The sequence below is a fragment of the Sabethes cyaneus genome, chromosome 2 (assembly GCF_943734655.1).
Source record: "Sabethes cyaneus chromosome 2, idSabCyanKW18_F2, whole genome shotgun sequence".
Classification (NCBI taxonomy): domain Eukaryota; kingdom Metazoa; phylum Arthropoda; class Insecta; order Diptera; family Culicidae; genus Sabethes; species Sabethes cyaneus.
The window spans coordinates 34420903-34436708 of NC_071354.1; the positions used below are offsets into that span (position 1 = coordinate 34420903).

At 43.3% G+C, this 15806-nt stretch overlaps 2 protein-coding genes across 2 annotated transcripts in view; one reads left to right on the forward strand and one right to left on the reverse strand.

The window, feature by feature from the left end:
- Nucleotides 1-2885: 2885 nt before the first annotated feature.
- On the forward strand, nt 2886-8615 carry LOC128735255 (uncharacterized). The gene is made up of 2 exons (XM_053829750.1): nt 2886-3994; nt 4055-8615. The coding sequence occupies exons 1-2, from the start codon at nt 2886-2888 to the stop codon at nt 8613-8615; spliced, it is 5670 nt and encodes a 1889-aa protein (XP_053685725.1).
- Nucleotides 8616-9629: 1014 nt separating this feature from the next.
- Nucleotides 9630-15806, reverse strand: part of LOC128735256 (uncharacterized) — a 93290-nt gene continuing 87113 nt past the window's right edge. The window contains exon 3 of the mRNA XM_053829751.1: nt 9630-9776. Coding sequence (XP_053685726.1) covers nt 9630-9776 — 147 coding nt within the window. The remainder of the gene's footprint in view (nt 9777-15806) is intronic.

Consider the following 15806-nt stretch of genomic DNA (forward strand, 5'->3'; position numbering starts at 1 on the left):
TTCCCTAAAGTTGCAAGAAAGAATATACCGAATCTAATTTCACACAAACGAATTTAGATATATTTCATTGTTTCCGAAATGGATTTCATAAATTTTCTACAGTTTTCGTAATTTATTTCAGGATAGATTCGTATGGATGAAATCTTTTTTCCGACACATAAATAATTTTAATTTAGAGCTTTGATGAGTAACTCTTTCGCATTTCACGCATTTCTCCAAAATCCTGTAAATCCTGTGGAAAAGTGCCAACAGGAATGACCAATACTAAAAATCAGTATTTTTATAATCATGTCTGTAGTATTTTGCCATTTTTCACTTGTAATTAATTTGTGCCATCGATATTCGTTAAATACGAATCAATTTTTCAATCATTTTAGAAACAATTTCCACTTAATTAGAATGTTTTAATTCTGACAAAATACACTGCATATTAAAATTGCTCATGGATATTCACAAAAAGCTTAGCATTTGAATCTTCACCGTTGAGCAGTCCTCGTTTTTATTCGAAAACGATAGTAATTCATTGCTGTACTGAAAACAAAATAATCGCAAATCCATCCACCCGTTCTTTTCTTCTCCGCTGCCGGCAACCCGAACAACGAAATTGCTCAATTTTAATCTCCATCAGAATTTCCCGGCGAGTCATCGGCTTACAGCTTGTTTTTCCTCCGAAGCAAACAAAAGAAGCAAACGTTCCTTCGTCCTTGGAATCACACGGACAAAATTGACACGTCAACAGTTGGCAAAAATTCGAAACAAGCACAAAAGAAAATCCTGAGCAAGAACTTGGCGACATTTTTTTTCCTTCTCTCGTAAGCTGACGACAAAGCTATTGACATGGGAGTAGGTACACGGTTCAGCAGTTTCGCGCGCGACAAAAGGCGGATTAATTTTCCGAGCGCTAGAATTGAACACTGACGATGATGATGATGATAATAATGATAATAATAATAATGATGATGATGGATTACTAGATCGTAATCTCCCTTGCACTTAATCCGGACGTTAAAATGTCACTACCCAAGCGAAAGCGAATGTATTCTTTTTCCAGTTTCATCGTTCTGAAGCGTAATTTCACAGAAACAATATCTCACTCTAATTTTTACGTTGATTATTATGCTTTCAGTAAACGCCATTTCTCTCTCCGTTCACTTCAATTGACTTCCAGACTGCATCCAGAAGCCGCTTTCTTGAACCGTCATTTCACCAATATTCACGCTCGATGAAGCTGATCCAGATTGCAGCTGGGAGTTTGCATTTATGTTTGTCATCTCGCATCTGCAGTAGCAGCAGCTCCGACCGCAGCAATCCGCAGCAAATCTCCACGGGGCGGGAGGAGATATCCTTTCGGTGACCGGTCAGTCAAGTTATTAAACTACACTGATCCGATTATCGGATTTATTCGAGTCCATATTTTCCAGAGTGCACCATCATCATCGTTCAGAATCTTCACCGGAACGGATACAATAGCAAAACTTACGGTACACACTACTGTCTAATGCTGGCACCGAAGCGAAAAGAAGTAGTAAGCAGAAGAGCATCCAGCCGACACCGAGCTGGTCAAATTTGCTTTCCCAGTAGACCAGGGATAGGACGCGCTCCACAACCGGTCGGTCGGTTGGTCGGTGCAAGCCGAGCGCACAGGACAAGCTTCTATTTATTATAAACTATTATTCTACCAAGATCGCAAACCTTCGCCCGCAGACTGAACGGGCCAGCGTCGATGTTCGAACTATGTATATTCTCTTATTGTTGGATTTTTCCCCTGCGATGATGCCGGATTGCCTAACCGGCTTGCCTTGCCTTGCACTGGCACCCTATTTGCAGTGCAGCTAAAACTACCAGGCGAACTCATCGGACTGAAAAACAACGTGGTTGCTAGCATTTTCCGATCTTTTCTTCCCGGCGCGGCGCAGCTGCTCAGGTCTATAATGAGTAACATCATGCACAGCTTCAAGAGCAATTGAATCAGTATGCTTCGCTGTCGTGATGATTTGAAGCGATATGCCTAGTACTGCACTTCACGGACGCATACCGAAAGGAGTGTCTTCTTCTCAATGTGGTTATGCACGGGATGATTCACTATTGTTGGGCTTACAGGCATGAAATCGCGCAAATTTTGCTGCTTGCTTATTGCCCTTTACTTTTTCGATTATTTCTGCTTCATGTGACAAAATTGTATGGTTTAACAGTTTATGCCGTTTCAATCTATTATAAACTTTGTTATTTTTTCTCGAGAATTCTCATTATTTAGGGTCAATTAACGTCATTTTTTAATAATCATACAAAATGGTGTTGCAAATTGTCGTAAAAAAATGTCACTGTATAAGCGCTTTGTCACACACCTGCGGCGAGTGCCGATACTCCGCCGACTGGCAACCGTGACCGACCGAACGTCATCTACATGTCATCCTCTGATCTGGACGATTGAGACCGTCATTTTTCTTTCTCTAATCGCAAGCAGTACATGTGGAGTAAGTGCGGTGAAAAAATTTACTTAAAACCTAGTTTTTTTCCTTATTATTAATTTCAAAAGTGCCTAAAATAGTATAACTTATATTAAATCTAAAGGGGATTTCTTACGCTAAACTATTATCTACTTATCTAAAGACATACAGATCTAATCTACAACGCATACGGTTAATTATAATTGCTGCAACAAAAAGGCACTAAACGGATTTTATAACCCTGTCACACAGTACAACAATAAAGTCGGGTTACGAAACCGGAAAATCGTCGCATTCTTGTTTGCTTACGCAACAATTTTATAAAATCCGTTTACGCGATCGGGTGGCTAGTTCGGTATGTCTAAAAAGAGTGATAGTCAAAAGCGGGGAGTTTCTCCAGCAAATCAACTCGCGGAAATAAACTGCGATATATGCAGAATGCCAGACGATAGTCGGATGGTAGCGTGTGATCTGTGCGGAAAGTGGTACCATTTTGTGTGTGTCGGTGTGGACTCAAGTGTTCAGGACCGTGATTGGAGCTGCGAGAATTGCACCGGAATCGGAGCGGCAGCTCAAGTCCCAGCCGGAACTTCAACACCAGCCGCCACGGGAGGTAAACCAAAATCCGGAAGCACGAAGACACACGATGTTGTTCCGGTTGACAGTCTTCAACGGCAGCTAGCAGAGATGCTGAAGAAAATGGAAAGGCAGCAAAAGGAATTCGAACGGGTTATAAAGGAAAAAGATGATCAACGTCGAGACGCTCTCAGGGAACAACGAGATAAATACGAACGAGAGCTACAGGTTTCTGATCGACGAGTACGTCAACAGCCTGTGACAGCAGCACTTGGTGGTGTACCAACTGCGAATTCAACGAGTAATCCCCTCCCGTCAGTTCATGTCAGCGGTATCAGCCAAGCAGATGTTCTGGTTCAAGAGCTGCAGTTACTAGAGGAGAAGCAAGCGCTAGAACGAAGACATTTGGAAGAGAAGGGTCGACTATTGAAGCGATTTGGAGCGTTCGACGGAGGTGCAGCCGAAGGTGCTTCCGGACTCAACCCTCAGGCGAGTGCAGTTCAACCACCTAATAGTAGTTCGTTCGGAGTTTCTCTGTTAAACCAGAGCCAAGTGTCAGCGCGCCAAGTTGTCAGTAAGGAGCTTCCAAACTTCTCGGGGAGTCCTGAAGAATGGCCACTCTTCTTCGCAAGTTACGAGAACTCAACCCGAATCTGCGGTTACAGTGACGAGGAGAACCTTCTACGCCTCCAGCGAAGCCTGAAAGGGAGAGCATTGGATGCGGTGCGCTGTCGACTGCTGCATCCGTCAAACCTAGCAGGCGTGATCGCTACATTGAGGACACTATTCGGAAGACCGGAAATCATTGTCCACTCGCTAGTTGCCAAAATCCGTGATATGCCTGCACCGAAAGCAGAAAAGCTGAGCACGTTGATTGATTTTGGAGTCGCTGTTCAAAATGTCTGTGCCACTATTACGGCGTCGGGTCTTGATGAATACCTTTGTAATGTAGCGCTTCTACAGGAGCTAACGTAGAAATTGCCACCTACCGTCAGGCTCAATTGGGCATATCATCGTCAAACGCTGGCCAGCGTTACCTTGTCGGACTTTGGTGATTGGCTAGGAAAGTTGGTGGAAGCCGCCAGTGTTGTTACCATTCCATCCATTGGCGTCTCGAAACCGGAGAAACACGGTCGCAGGGAAAATAATTACCTCAACGTTCATTCGGACAGTACCAGTGAAGAACTCATCCCGAAGAATCGCTCTGTGGCTGCTTCGAAAAGTTGTACAGTGTGCTTAGGAGAATGCAGCGGCCCTGAATCGTGTCGTAAATTCCTGAACATGAATATCGGAGATCGATGGACAGTAGTCAAGGCGAAGAAGCTGTGCCGAAAATGTCTACAAAAGCATTTCGGCGCCTGCCATGTTAAAACGCCGTGTGGAAAGGATGGTTGTTCGTTCATGCATAGCAAGTTGCTACATGACGACAAACGGTACAAACCCGCAGTGTCCGAGATGCCAGCTTCGTCGAGTGAAGGTTTGACAACGCAGAGTTGCAATACTCATTCGAATACGGCCGGTAAGATACTTTTTCGCTACGTGCCCGTGACCATTTTCGGAAAGGGAAAGACAGTGAATACTTTTGCCTTCCTCGACGATGGATCGTCGGCCACCTTCGTGGAGCACAGTCTAGTGGAAGAATTGGGCCTCGAAGGGATACCACATCCATTATGCCTCAATTGGACGGGTGGACAGCAAAGGGAAGAGAATGAATCGGTCAGATTAGCGCTGAAGATATCGGGAACATTCGATTCAAGCAAGGTCTACGAACTCTCGAAGGTTCACACGGTACGCAACCTTTCTCTACCGAAGCAGTCGGTCTCAGTGGAACAATTGGCATCCAAATACAAATATCTGCGAGGACTGCCACTAGACTCGTACACTGACGTATCTCCCAGGATCCTGATAGGAATGGACAATTGCCGCCTTGGTAACGTACTGCGGAGTTCCGAAGGAGCCGAAAACGAACCTGTAGCATCCAGAACCCGCCTTGGATGGCTTGTGTACGGACCTTGTACGACGATGTCAACAAACACGACCTATAGCGGCTGCCATAGTTTTCACATTTGTCCGTGCAATACTGAAATAGATAGAAGCTTGGACGGTGCTTTGAAGGAATATTTCTCAATTGAGTCTTTGGGAATATCCGGATCGTTTAAGCCGCTGCTCTCGAAGGACGAAGAGCGAGCGATGAAAATCTTATCCACAGAAACGCATCTGAATGAAAACCGCTATGAGACTGCACTGTTGTGGCGCTACGACAATGTGCGGCTGCCTGATAGCCGAGCAATGGCATTGAAGCGTCTAGCGTGCTTGGAAAAAAGGATGAAACGGGACCCCGAGCTAGCTGTAGCGATGAACACCAGGCTGAAGGAGTATGAAGAAAAAGGGTATATTCGAAGACTTTCAGCGGTCGAGCAAGCGGACAGGCGTCCCAACGATTGGTACTTACCGGTATTCCCGGTTATCAACCCGAACAAGCCCGGGAAGATACGGATGGTGTTTGACGCAGCCGCGAAAGTGAACGGCGTGTCCCTCAACTCAGTACTTCTTACGGGACCGGATCAACTGGTATCGCTACTTACGGTTTTGTTTAAATTCCGTGAATTTCGTTTTGCTGTAGTTGGGGACATACGCGAAATGTTTTTTCAAGTGCGGATGAGGGTGCAAGACCAGCGCAGCCAGATGATTTTGTGGAACAGTGGGAACCCCAATGAAGACCCTGTGACATATGTAGTCAGCGTCATGACGTTTGGGGCGGCATGCTCCCCAAGCTGCGCACACTATGTGAAGAACCTGAATGCAGACAGATTCGTGGAACGGTTTCCCCGAGCGGTTGAGAGCATCAAATACGAGCATTATGTAGACGATATGCTGTGCAGTGTGGAAACCGAGGAGGAAGCCGTACAGCTGGCCAGGGACGTACGTTTTGTTCATTCGCAAGCGGGTTTCGAAATCCGGAACTGGTTGTCAAATTCCAGCAAGGTTACGGCATCGCTACAGGAAGATACCACGACGGAGAAAAATATCAACCCGTGTACAGAGATGGCAACGGAGAAAGTGCTTGGAATGTGGTGGGATACTGCCAGCGACACGTTTACTTTCAGATTATCCCCCAAGCACGATGGGAAACTGTTATCCGGGGCCAGGATGCCCACGAAACGGGAGGTACTCAGAACACTAATGGCGATATACGATCCGATAGGACTAATCGGAAATTTCCTAATGTATTTGAAAATTCTTCTGCAGGAAATTTGGCGCTCTGGATGCGCCTGGGACGATGAGATTGCAGGGAGTTTAGCTGAGAAATGGTTGACCTGGATCGCAGTGCTACCTGATGTACGGAACGTGCGTGTTCCCCGATGCTACCGAGTCATCACGTCCGCTAATACCACGAACGTTCAGCTGCATATCTTTTGCGACGCAAGCGAAAACGGAATCGCCGCCGTTGCATACTTTAGATTCGAGGATAATGGTGTGATAGAATGTGCGATGATAGGATCGAAGACGAGAGTTGCGCCGCTGAAATTCCTGTCGATTCCGCGGTTAGAGCTACAGGCTGCTGTAATTGGAGCCCGGCTGGCCGGTAGCATTGCTGGCTCGCACCGAATTAAAATCTCACAACAGATATTCTGGACAGACTCCCGGGATGTGGTATGCTGGATACGCTCCGACCACCGTCGCTTTAGTCCGTTCGTGGCATTTAGGGTGAGTGAGCTGCTGGAAACTACCAGAGTAAACGACTGGCGATGGGTACCCACCAGATTAAATGTAGCTGACGACGGAACGAAGTGGCAGAGGTTGCCGGACTTACGACCCACAAGTCGCTGGTTCTGCGGGCCAGACTTTCTACGGAAACCAGAAAACGAATGGCCAGGAGAAGGTTGTGACCCAGGGACGACTGTAGAAGAGATGCGTTCAAGCGTTCTTCATCACATGGTGGCAAAACCGTTAATAGATTTCGTACGTTTCTCCAAATGGAAGCGCTTACTGAGGGCGGTAGCATACGTCGTTCGATTTGCCGCGAACCTTCTTAATCGTCGTAACCGAATACCTACTAAACTAGGACCGCTCGAGAAGGACGAGCTTAATCGTGCAGAGCAAATCATCTACCGAGAAGTCCAGCGACAAGTGTACCCTGACGAAGTTCGGCTTCTAAGCAACGTACCTTCGGACAAACCATCCTGGCAATACAATGTTCCAAAGACCAGTCCGCTACACGAGTTTAGCCCGGCCGTCGACGAGCACGGCGTTCTACGAATGCGGGGAAGAATCGATGCATGTGAGTGGGTGGACGAGAGTGTTAAGCACCCCATCCTGCTCCCGAAACAACACTTTGTGACCGATTTGATAATCGCCAGCTACCACGAAACGTACCGTCACCGAAACCATCAGACAGTGTTGAACGAATTTAGGCTCAAGTACTGTGTTCCTCGGTTGCGGTCAGAGTACAATCGTGTACGCAGAAACTGCCAGTATTGCAAGATACACCGAGCGGACCCGGAGCCCCCTGCCATGGGAAATCTGCCTCCTGCACGCCTGGCGGCTTATCAGAGACCGTTTTCATATTCCGGGATAGATTATTTCGGCCCCATGTTGGTATTAGTCGGCAAACGAGTTGAAAAACGATGGGGTGTCTTACTCACCTGCCTGACGACTAGAGGAGTCCACATTGAACTCGCCCACTCGCTTTCGACGGATTCCTGTATCCTTGCTTTGCGCAATTTTATTGCGAGAAGAGGAACACCTCTCGAGATCATTAGCGACCGAGGCACCAATTTTGTTGGGGCTTCACGAGAGTTACGAGAAGCTTTGAAAACCGTGGACGAGGAGAAATTGATGACCAGCTTCACTGGGGCAAACACCAAGTGGATCTTCAACCCGCCAGCCGCTCCCCATTTCGGAGGTTGCTGGGAGAGGCTAGTGCAGTCGTTTAAAAAGGTTATGAAGGAGTTCAAGCCACCACGTCTACCATCCGACGAGATCCTCAGATCAATGCTTATAGAGATCGAGATGATCATTAACTCTAGACCGCTAACACATGTATCACTAGACACCGAAACTGAGCCCCCCTTAACACCTAACCACTTCTTGTTAGGGTGTTCGAATGGAAGCAAGCCCCCGATCGCATTCGACGACCGACCCATGGTGCTGAAGCAGTCGTGGAAGATGTCCCAGCTGTATGCTGACGTATTCTGGAAGAAATGGGTGGCTGAATACTTGCCCACCCTGACCAAGAGGACAAAATGGTTTCAACCTGCAAAACCGATAGAGGAAGGTCAACTGGCTTTGATTGTGGACAACGGACTCCCAAGGAACTGCTGGCCGCGGGGCCGCATCGTGAATGTCGTCCGCTCTAGCGATGGGCAAGTACGACGAGTTACAGTGCAAACTGCAAGCGGATTGCTGGAGAGACCGGCTGTCAAGATTGCCATTCTGGACGTCGATCCAATGGAGAATAAGCCGTTGCAACTCCAACAGCGTACTCGGGGGGAGTGTCACACACCTGCGGCGAGTGCCGATACTCCGCCGACTGGCAACCGTGACCGACCGAACGTCATCTACATGTCATCCTCTGATCTGGACGATTGAGACCGTCATTTTTCTTTCTCTAATCGCAAGCAGTACATGTGGAGTAAGTGCGGTGAAAAAATTTACTTAAAACCTAGTTTTTTTCCTTATTATTAATTTCAAAAGTGCCTAAAATAGTATAACTTATATTAAATCTAAAGGGGATTTCTTACGCTAAACTATTATCTACTTATCTAAAGACATACAGATCTAATCTACAACGCATACGGTTAATTATAATTGCTGCAACAAAAAGGCACTAAACGGATTTTATAACCCTGTCACACAGTACAACAATAAAGTCGGGTTACGAAACCGGAAAATCGTCGCATTCTTGTTTGCTTACGCAACACGCTTTGACGTAAGACTACGTCTTTCAGGAAGGTAGCTGGTATAGGGAGTCATTCCAAAAAGTCTATCTCGAAATGTGGTCAGGTTTGAACGCTAATCACTTAGCGGCTTCCTGATCGATTTTTTAGACAACGACAATATTTTTGCACCAATCGATTGAAAATATCATCCAAAGCATTATTAAGTATGTATCATATATACAATCAATACTACAATACCTAATCTCCATCTAGGGAGCTGCAATAAAATCTCTCCTAAAACCATTGCAAACCGTCCAAACCTGCTGTCTGAAAGTTATACTTAAAAAACCAATGTTGTATACTACTTCCAATTTGTACAACATCAGTCCTCAAAATCTAGAACACCTATCACATAGATATTTACTAAGGAATCTTGCAGTTCTACTTATGGCGCAAACACATATAGAAATGGCGAAGAGATCGGTTTGATATTTTAGAAGAAAGTGTTTCAATTTCTTACCTAGAGCATTGAATTTAGAGCAAAGTGCATAAAATACAAGTAAGCCGTAAGATCGTTGATACGAACACGGATTTGTCGATACTCAATTTAAAACCGTCGTAACCTAGTACTTCGCATATCTCTCCATACCACGAACCATCTTATCAGCTACTCGGATTCGAACCGAAAAGCACGCGACAAGGCACTATGAGAGTCTCTGTTGGCTCAAACCACATCGTGACTCTGAAGACGAATCGCCGCAGCCATACTGTATTCTGCCATTAATATCATCTCAGTCTTGAGGTCGAAGTTGTGGCAGGGGTCTCTCAGCATGTACCTCCAGGCAAGTACGCGTGAATATCCCAGATCTTCCTGAAATGTGGTTTGCCCGCAGAGACATGGTTACGAATTCACTAATTATGCACTTCCTAAAAAGAGTTTCTTACTCACCATTGTACATGCTTAAACAAAATGACAAAATGTCGACCCAAATGAAGAAAAATGTTAATTCTTGAGGTTGCACTGTTCAACCGACTCGTATTGTAATTGGCTGGAACTGCCGTATTCAAAATTTTAACGTGTTTAGAAAAAAAGTAGCAGAATCTTCTTGTTCCAACAGGTCGAATTCATGATCCTGGGTACGAAAGGACATCCTTTGAATAGTGGTATGAAGCTAGATCCGGCCAAAAGATCATAGGGCCCTCGTGTGGTTCAACAAAGGTAAGCAGACGCTTCTGTAGACACTCCTTGAGGTAGATCTGCCCGTTTACAGTCACGGTAGTCACGAACGGTGCACTCCGTTTAAGCATAAGCATAAGCATAGGATACCGCCCGTGTGCTGCTACTCCGTTATTGACCAAGACCGATGAAAATTGCAAAATGATGGCTGGAAAAAGCATACTTGGGACAGCACGCTATTTTTCATTGTTGAACCTTATCAGGTCTCTGCATGCTGATCAATACCGACGCCGGCCACGTCCGAATGCGGGTCCTGGTGGGATGGAAAGGAATGTTAGTCCAATACTTGTTGCTGCTAAAGACCAGGGAATCCTCTGCATCTTCACAAGTATTTCGGGAAAGGAATTGTTGTTAGTAGATGGGCGGAGCTAGATGGATAATGTGAGTATGTAAGCATCAGTCATATGAGACTAACCTGGATATTCGAAAATTTTTTTGTAAAGTCAATAACTACGAAAATTAAGATATAAAAAAATACCTTTTTAACAAATTTAATACAATACCAATGGTGCTTATATACAACCATAATTTAATTTATATCGAAAAATACTATGCACATGCGAGATTTACGGCTCAAAAACCACGTAACAACTTGAACTTATCCGCGATCTGGGAAATCAAGGATAATGAAACGAGCCAATATAGTCCCTAAGTTGATAAGCATTTCCTCTTACCAACGCTAATATGCAGAGATATAGCGCCCTACACGCTTCGACTGAAATTGAACTGCAATTGAACTGAAACTTAACTGAAACTAAACTAAAACTGAACTGAAACTGTATTGAAACTGAACTGAAAGTGGATTGAAGCTCAACTGAAACTGAACTAATACTGAACTGAAACAAGATTAGTAGCCCGTAAATCGGTTTGACCGTTTCTAAGAAACGTTCAATTAATTGTCCTTGAAAAAGCACAAAAAAACATAACGAAGGACATTTAGGACTCAGGAAAAAGGGCTAAAAACGGGATAGAAAAAGAAGAGTAAAAGAACAGAGAAAGTGGAAACAGCGAGCAGAGAAAAGGAAAAACGGGAGAGTTCAGAAGAAAAAGGAATAGAAAACAAGAGAATCAAAAAAGAGAAAAGAAGTGTAAGGAGAGAGGGAAAAGAAAATCGCTAAGGGAAACGAAGTAAACGGAAAAAAGAGGTAAACGAGATATAAATGGAAATATACGGGACAAATAATGAAAAATAGGACGGTAAACGAGGAAAAGTAGAAAGGGGAAAACAGAAAAGAAAAAGACAAAAAATGTGAGATAAAAAAGGAAACGGGACTGGAAAAGAGAAAAGCAAAACAGAAAAGAAGTAAAACGTGTAAAGCGAATAAGACTCCGCATCTAATTTCGTGTTCATGTCTAGTTTGAAAATTTACAGTTCCAAATTCCAAATTCAAGTCTAGATTTTCCCTCTATTTTCTGTAACTTTTTTTTATCATCTTTCGCCTATGTTTTGGTCATTTTTCGATCGTTTTTCGATCATTTTTCTGCAATATTCTTCTCTCGTTTTTCGTCGGTTCGTCACCTGTCTTCTGTTATTTATCGTCATTTCTGTCAATTTTACATCGTTTCTTTTTTTCATTTCTCTATCTTGTCGGTTATATTTTGTCACTTTTCAATCCGGTTTCTTTCATGTTCAGCCTTTTTTACAGTCCTTTTCTGTTATTTTTTCTACAACTTCGATCAATTTGCGATCAGTTTTTGGTAGTTTTTAATCATTTTTCAGTAAATTTGCTGTCTTTTTTTTTTCATGTTCTATCATTTTTTTTACTGTTTTCCTGCTAATTTCTGTTATTTTTCTATCATTTTTCGACCTGTTTTGTCGTTGTTTCTGTCATTTTTGATCAGATTTTCGCAATTTTTGCATAATTTCTCTAAATTTTTGCGTCTTTTAGTTTAAAGACTTTTCTTTTTAATTTATTTGTCATTTTCCTTATATTTATGTCATCGGTTATTTTTATTTGGCATTTTCTGTTTTGCTCTCTATCATTTTACTGTCATATTTTTATCAGTTTCTACTATTTTTGTGCAGCTTTCCTTTCATAATTCAATCGCTTTTTTTTTCATTTTGCGGTCTGTTTCCGGTAATCTTCGTTCATTTTTCTGGCATTTTTGCTTTTTCGGTAGATTTATTTCTTGCCATTTTTAGAGTCTTTTCTGTTATATTTTCTGCATTATTTTATAATAACTTTGTCATTTTTCTGTCCATATTAGCATTTTTTTCGATCATTTCTTGATATTTTTTCTGCCGTCTTCTCGGCATAGTAGTCACGAACGGTGCACTCCGTTTGTTGGCAAACTTTGAAAGTTTCTCCGGAATATCAAACTTGTGCTTGACGGTAAAGAACTGGAGCTCTGGAAGCTGCCGGAAGTCCGCTTTGATGTAAGTCTCGTCATTGATGACGCCAGCGAACAGTTTTTACAACGAAAGTGGCTTTCCTACATATTTCGTCTCCGAGATAGCGTTTAGAGACTAAATAGTTGGCACCTATCTGGATACGCTGAAAGATTCCTGAGTGCTAGCCGTATGAATCTTTTTTGGACACGTCCGAGCCTTAAGTTCTATGCTACGTCGTTTGATGTCAGAATGGAACAACATAACGCTTTCAGGCAATGCGGATCCGTAAAGTCCTTGGAAGTTTTGGAGATGAAGCCAAGTTGTCGAATTTCCGACTTTAGTACGTATGGAAGGTTAGCTTAAGATCCAGTAGAATACCAAGGCCCGTTACATGTTCGACTCGGTTGAGAATAGTACCGTCAATAAGGTAATCAAATGCTTCAATTCAGCAGTGTAAGTTCCCTACTCTATGGAAAGAATCAGTAATGTTCCCTGTACACAAGAAGGGTGATAAGCGCAACATGCAAAACTATCGTGGGATTACATCGTTATGCTCAAGTTCTAAAGTGCTCGAGATAATCGTGAACGACGCTTTGTTCGCTAGCTGTCAACACTACATTTCCTCAGACCAGCATGGTTTTTTTTCCAAAACGTTCAGTCTCCACGAATCTCGTCGATTTCGTCTCGTTCTGCCTGCGCAACATGAATGAAGGGGTACAAATTGATGCAGTGTACACGGACCTGAAAGCTGCGTTTGATCGGGTGGATCACGGCATCCTCCTTGCTAGGCTGGAGAAGCTGGGAGTTTCCGCACCGTTCTGCAAGTGGCTACATTCGTACCTAACACACCGTAGGCTAAGTGTGAAGATCGGATCAGAGTTCTCCGACTCGTTCAACAACATCTCTGGCGTGTCACAGGGGAGCAACCTTGGACCCTTGCTTTTTTCTCTTTTTATAAACGAACTATCAGCTCTTCTGCCACCAGGCTGTCGATCTTTTTATGCTGACGATGTAAAAATCTTTTATGTAATTAAAATGGACTCCGACTGCATTGAACTGCTACACCTTGTGGACAAATTTGAAGATTAGTGCTCGAATAACATGCTTACCGTCAGCATCTCAAAGTGCTTCGCCATCTCCTTTCATCGTATATAAGCTTAAAATAAGCCCATAGCGTCTATCACATTCGTTATTCGTGATCTTGGTGTCATCCTGGATAGCGTACTAACCTTCCGTATACACTACAACGACATTATCTCCAGAGTCAATAAGCAACTTGGATTTATTTTTGAAATCGCCAAGGAGTTCCGTGACCCGTACTGTTTTCGATCTTTGTACTATGCACTTGTAAGGTCTGTTTTGGAATTCGGATCAGTGATCTGGTGTCCATATCAACAAACTTGGATCACTAGAATCGAAGCAGTGCAGACAAAAATTCTACGGTATGCTTTGAGAAACCTTCCGCCATATGAGGAACGCTGCCGTCTGCTTAACTTGGAGACTCTTGAAAGAAGACGTGCCAAGGCTCAAGCCACGTCCCTGGCTAGATTGCTATTAGGAGATATTGACAGCCCCGCTCTTCTGAGTTAACTGAATTTGTATGCTCCTGAACGACCCCTCAGAACTAGGTATTGCCTGCACCTGCAGGGACGGAATGCAAACTACGGACTGTACGACCCTATCCGATTTATGGCAATGCGGTTCAACGAACTCTACGGTTGGTTCGATTTCAACATGACGCCTAATAATTTTCAACGACGACTCTGCTCGTAGACGATAAATTTGTAATTGTACTATTGTATGTATTTACTGTCATATGTGTTTATATCATGAAGACCACCTTGTGTCCGATGATTTTTTTACACATAAACAAATAAACAAATAGAATCAGATATCTACAGCGGTGAAGGGTCATAAGGTTACATTTTGCGATACTGATAACGAGTTCGTTCAGCTGACACCAATTGACGAACACATTTAGCAACATTTGCAAATGAAGGCAGTCCTCGATACAGCGTACCATTATGTAGATTTTCAAATCATCGGTTGTAAATTAGTTTGCACCTATAACCAAGCGAGAATGCAACATCGTTAAAGAAAATTGATGAACAAAAGTGGTCCCAAATTGCTCCCTTGCGGAGCACCAGATATATTAAAAACGGTGAAGAGATGCATGTTTAGGCCCTGTTTGACACGAGGCGTTCTTCCAGTTAGATAGAATGAAAACCACGACACCAATCTGCTCGAGGCTTTGTGGTAAATTTTGTCGAAAGCCGCTTTCAGATCCGTATAGATGACATCGACTTGCGCTCTGCTCTCCATAGCCGTCGAACAAGTGGTAAGGAAATCTAACAAGTTCGTAGTTACGGATCTATCGGGAATGAAACCATGTTGTTCAGTTGAGATAGAAAACTTCATGACTTGTAGGATTCGGTCGCTGAGGATAAACTCGGAAATGAAGACTAGTGGCTCATCAAATACACTAGCATAGTGACAAAAACAACAGCAGGGATCCCATATGGTCCAGGAACGTAAGAGCTTTTCAACTTTTTCTATGCGACAATCATGGTGGGCAAAACTTCAAACGTATCTAGGTCGACAGAATTCTGCGAGACATTAGACGCGGCAAGCTCGCTGTTTGCAAATAGACGATTGTTCCCATAGTTTTAGCTTTAAAAACGATTGCCTTCATGGTAACTTTTCTTAGATGTTCCACAGTGTTCCGCCCTAAGTTGTACATGGTGGGATACCGCATAAATTGAATCACAAAAAATAAGTTAGATTAGCTGGTCATAGCTGCTCACTCTCGATTTACACTCCCTTAAAGATTACATGCAAAAATTAAAAAACCAGTGATAGCTGCTAAAGGGAAAAAGATAGAGCTCTACTATAGCTCTAGAGCTCTAGATAGAGTTATTAAAGAACTAGATCGAAAAAACTGTTTTAAGGGTGTCCCTAAGAGTTTGGCTCCACAACTTCTTTCATGTAAGAGATAGAAATCTTTCTCAGTATTCAACAAAATTTCTCGAAAATAGTTAAGCTAGAACTTTTCTGTAGGTAGCAATCATTTCTGACTTAAAATAGAGAAAATATTTTTTGTATCTGATTAGGGACACCCTAATGTTCGAATATTTTTTCACCACTAGAAAGTGCTTTTTGAATGAAGAAACTTTTCTGAAGTAACTATTATGCTGGGTCTTAAGGTTTCGATGCTATTACTTATGTCTCACTATTTTTGAAGCCGTCCCACTGTGCGGCCGTTGTTGTTCAACTGTAGGTTTACTTGATTTATGTTCAAGTAGTCCATGCCATCGACCAATGCTTTATTTGCC